At 41.8% G+C, this 5000-nt stretch overlaps 1 protein-coding gene across 2 annotated transcripts in view; it reads left to right on the forward strand.

Annotated features, from left to right (window-relative positions):
* The window catches only part of atxn2l (ataxin 2-like), a 20755-nt gene that overhangs the window by 9858 nt on the left and 5897 nt on the right, over positions 1-5000 (forward strand). For both annotated transcript variants that reach the window (XM_037792939.1, XM_037792940.1), the window contains exons 12-17: positions 705-776; positions 907-968; positions 1569-1864; positions 2126-2195; positions 2353-2514; positions 3795-3858. In XM_037792939.1, the coding sequence (XP_037648867.1) occupies positions 705-776; positions 907-968; positions 1569-1864; positions 2126-2195; positions 2353-2514; positions 3795-3858 (726 nt within the window). The remainder of the gene's footprint in view (positions 1-704; positions 777-906; positions 969-1568; positions 1865-2125; positions 2196-2352; positions 2515-3794; positions 3859-5000) is intronic.

Below are 5000 nucleotides of genomic sequence, written 5' to 3' on the forward strand. Positions count from 1 at the left end.
TAAGGTCAGAAAAATGAGAGAATGAATAAGAAGTAAATAAAATGAAATGTTATATTATTAAATACAAATAAAAACTTTTTTTTTTTTTTTTATTAAGTTAATTGTTTAATCTATAAAATGTCTGAAAATATTGAAAAACACCTGTAACAAATTCCCATTTAGGTTTCTTCAAAGATATTCAATTTAAAAGGAAATAAAAGAGAGAGAGAAAAACAGAACAAATACGCACATTTTAGAAGCAAGAAACATTTTTTCTATCAACATTAATATAACAAGTGGGAAAAGTTGAATTTAGAGCATAAAGTGTACAGAACGTGCACTTCAGATGACCAACAACAAACAAAGAATCAGAAAAGGGAGCGATGACAGAACATCAACGCATTATCTGTCAAAGCGATTCATTTCCCTTCCAGAAGAAGGACGAGATGAGTTGAAAATGTCGTCTCATAAACAAAGAGTTGTTGCTTGTTAGATCATTTAATTGATTATTATCTGACATGTGTTTTGATAGATGGAGCAGGAGGTAAAGAGAGAGGACAGTCTCTAGACACACCACCACCAACACTCCTATTCATGTTGACATGTGACCTTTAAATTGAAACGTGGATGTTAATGAGAAGTCAGAACTTGAGGATCCACAATGCTGGTTTAGTAGAGACGTCAGTATTTAGTTGGTGTTTCAGTCTCCTCTCTGTCCTCCACAGTGAACGAGATCCTCAGCACCGCAGCTAAAGAGCGAACTGAGAGTCTGGCTGAAGGCAAGAGCGGCGGCAAAGGTAAAGCACTCCACCAGGTTTACACGTCACGTCTTTGTTCCTTTTATACTTGAAAACACTGACGTTTATATGAGTCTCCTCTCATCTCGTCTCTCTCTCATCTCTCTCTCTCTCTCTCTCTCTCTCTCAGCTCCCTCAGTCCAGCAGAGATCTCAGCTGGAGGAGCTGCGCAAGTTCGGCAAAGAGTTCAGGGTGAGACTGATGTGATGTCACACAGGGGTCACACAGGGGTCACACAGGGGTCAAAAAGGGGTACAATGGGCGCCTGGGTTAGCTCAGTTGGTAGAGCGGGCGTCCATGTATCAAGGCTTGGTCCTGACCGCGGCGGCCCGGGTTCGAATCCGGCCTGTGGCCCTTTCCGCATCCACCCTCTCTCTCCCCCCTTTCAAGACTCTATCCACTGTCCTCAATAAAAATGGAAAAATGCCCCCAAAAAAATAACTTTAAAAAAAAAAAAAAAGGGGTACAATAACCTTTTATTTGTATGTTAATACAATGTACAAGAATTCAGGAATATGTAGGATATCACTACTGACATTCCTGTAATAGTATGTCACAACGTCTGCTCTATCAGTTTACTGTTTACTACGTGTTTATTTGCATATAGAGCGGGGAAGTGAGATCAGATCACAAGTGGAGACGCATTCTAATGCCAGGTTTGAACAGACGTACTTAAAGCTGTCCACTTGTGATCGGATCACTGAGGACATGTTAATGCCAGGTGTGAACAGGGCCTTAATGTGAAGGATCAGTAGGACATAATAAAGAGTTTCTTCCTGTCTTGTCTCTCAGCTGCAGCCCACCTCCTCCTCCTCTCCGTCAGCGAGTCCTGCAGATCCTCCTCAGCACAGCTCCGCCTCCCCCACCGACTCCTCCTCCTCCTCCACCTCCCCCGCGCCGCCTAAACCTGTCACCTCCTCCTCTGCTGCCCAAGACCTGCAGCAGACCGCGGAGGCAGCCCCGACCTCCGCCGCCGCTGCTGCTGGGCCGGAGGGGCCGCAGCAGCCTGGGACCCCTCTGGCCCCCGGCGGCGAGGATGGCTGTCCGGAGAGCAGCGATCGACCAGAGTCTGCGTCTGCAGCTGCAGCGTGAGTAACTGGAACTACTCATACAATACTGGATACTACGGCTGTCACAATATACATTTCTCTCTGTATGATTATCATGGCAAAAAATATCACGATAACGATATTATCACAATCACTTAAAATACATCTTTAACTTTATTTGGTCCAACGTTTGTTTGTATTTCATGGTTCCACCTGAAACAACACGCCTGTTATTTTACAGCCGTTTGGTCTTTTTCAATAATGTTCCGTATTTAATGACCTTTTCTTTTCTTTTTGCAGGCAAGTGAAAAACTCAACTTTGAATCCAAATGCAAAAGAATTTCTTCCCATAAAAGTGAACGTGATCCAGGTTAGTGTGTTGAAACGGTCACAAACACTCAGCTGGTGAATCATATGACTCTTTAACATGATGGAGAACAAATGTTGAACTGGTGCATGAGAAACATTTCAACCTGTCATGTTAAATCTCTGTAAAACTTAACTTTTCTTTCTCTGTGTTGTGACAGAAGCCTGCTCCGACCCCCACCCCTCCTCGACCAACCCAGCCCAGCCCCTCTTTGGTTCTGGCCCCTCAGGGACAGCCGGGAGGAGGCGCCATCTACAGCAACCCACCTGGACACTACCTGTCCTACGTCACCCCCCTCCACCTCCAAGGACACCAGCTCCAGGTCTGAATCCCTCTCTTCACTGTCTCTCACCAAGAACGTCTTGATATATATAGTAGGGGCGTAACGATACGTTTTTACAACGATACGATTTCCATGGTTACGATATGATTCATGGGCGATATTTGGCTCATCTAGAGCGGTACGGTACGGTACGGTACGGTACGGTACGGTACGGTACGGTACGATACTACGATACGATACTACGATACGATACGATTAAATTAGTTGAAATCGATACAGTAACTTTTTTGGCCGAACATTCAATCAGTGTGAAATAAAGATGTGATACTGGACAGCGCAGGTCAGAGGCCTGTACTATGAAGCAGGATTTGGCGTTATCGAGGTAACTTCAGGGTTAACCCTTCTGGATTTTCCGTACTACGAAGTTGGATCACTTCTTACCGGGGTAGATCACCATGGTAACTGATGCTGAACAGCTGACCTGCTCCGGAGCAGGTTATGTTCCAGATAAGAGATCAACTCGTATAAAAGCACCTCCTACTGACCAATCAGAGATCTGTGCGGTGATCGTATGATGATATCACACACATATGAAGACGTTACAGTCATAATCCAGACTAAAAACAACACAGTTTAAACTGACAGATGCAGGAAGGACAGCTGGCTGTATGCTGTGGGTGTTTACCGCTTTGAATTATGTTTTTATATTTATTTATTTGACTTGGTCTTGAGACCGTTTCACACCGCTGGACACGGGACGCAGCTGAAAGGAGGTTCAAATAGTCATACACGCTGCGTACTTGTTATTGGGCATGATTAGGTGTGATCCATTCATCCGTTACACTTCTAAAAGCTATATCTAGACGTTTGTCGTCCTTAAATGTGCAAATCCTTAATAACAATACAATCGATTTTTGCGTTTCAAATTGATTTTATATCGATAGACATCCGCTGTGAAGGACAACTTGCCGAGTACCTATCGATGTAGTTGGATCGTAGGAATATAAATGGATCCATCGATGTAGTAGATGAATCGTTACACCCCTAATATTTATATTACATGTTGTCTCGTTAGTTAGTTAATTAGTCTCGTTAGTTAGTTAATTAGTCTCGTTAGTTAATTAGTCTCATTAGTTAGTTAATTAGTCTCGTTAGTTAGTTAATTAGTCTCATTAGTTAGTTAATTAGTCTCGTTAGTTAGTTAATTAGTCTCATTAGTTAGTTAATTAGTCTCATTAGTTAGTTAATTAGTCAGAAGAGATCATTCTCAGAGAAAACTTGCTGTGGTTTAAAAACTGATTTCCTTGTTTCCTCCTCAGGCTCCTCAGATGTATCAGTACGCCATGTCAGCTGTCAACCAGGGCAAATACCCCCGACCCAAAGGTAAACACTGCACACATCTCAATCCATGTCATTATTAAAGAGACTGTTTGTAAGAATGATAAACTGCTTGTTAACAGCAACACCTGTGACCGTCAAGTCAACGACAGTCAGCGTCCTGTTGCGCAAGCGAGCATCGGTCAAAACAGCGAGGCGACACAAACGAGACTGATTGACGGGCATCATGTTGATTGACTTTAGCAACATTAGCAGCGTTCTAGAATAAATATATAAAAATAGAGAAATCATAAGAAAATATAAATAAGAAATATATATAACGACAGTGCACAATAATAATACTGAAAAATAAGATATATGCAAATAATATAAATGCAAGAATACTTTAAAATAAGAATGATAATTTAAATGTAGTATATAAATAAAAGCAGTGTTAATGCCGGAGTAAACCAGATTATTGCTCAGCTGAATTATTGCATTAAATTATTGCACTGTTAAGTCAGTAATGCAGCTTTGAAGATATAATAAATGATGGGGCCATAGCCCCTGATAGGGGTAAACAAATTAGATATATAATTTCTAACAAGTGGTCCTTGTCTCTTGGACAACTCTTCTGATAATTCTTTTCACTCGTCTGTCAGTAATCTTGTGAGGAGCACCTGGTTGTGGCCAGTTTATGGTGAAATGATGTACTTTCCGGATTATGGCCCCAACAGAGTTCACTGGAACATTCAGACGTTTAGAAATGCGTCTGTAACCGATGCCATCAGAATGTTTTGCAACAATAAGGTTGCGACGGTCTTGCGAGAGCTCTTTGCTTTTACCCATCATGAGATGGTTCTTGTGTGACACCTTGGTAATGAGACACCTTCTTATCGGCCATCAGTTGGGACTGAACCAGCTGATATTCATTTGCACTGACAAGGGGCCGGGTTGCTTTCTAATTACTGAGAGATCTCAGCTGTTGTCTTGGCTCTCCATGCCTTTCTGCACCTCCCTTTCTTCATGTATTCAATACTTCTTCCCCGTGTCATTTCACATTATTACACATAACTTCATTTCTGAACTGATTTGTTTTGGTTTCTTTGTATGTATAGATTATCCATCCATTAATAAGAACTCTTTCAGTATTTGTTCTTTATCAACATGAACGTTAGATCTCAGATGAAACCATGAGACCATGTGTT

Source organism: Sebastes umbrosus, chromosome 14 (genome assembly GCF_015220745.1).
Source record: "Sebastes umbrosus isolate fSebUmb1 chromosome 14, fSebUmb1.pri, whole genome shotgun sequence".
In the NCBI taxonomy this organism is placed as follows: Eukaryota; Metazoa; Chordata; class Actinopteri; order Perciformes; family Sebastidae; genus Sebastes; species Sebastes umbrosus.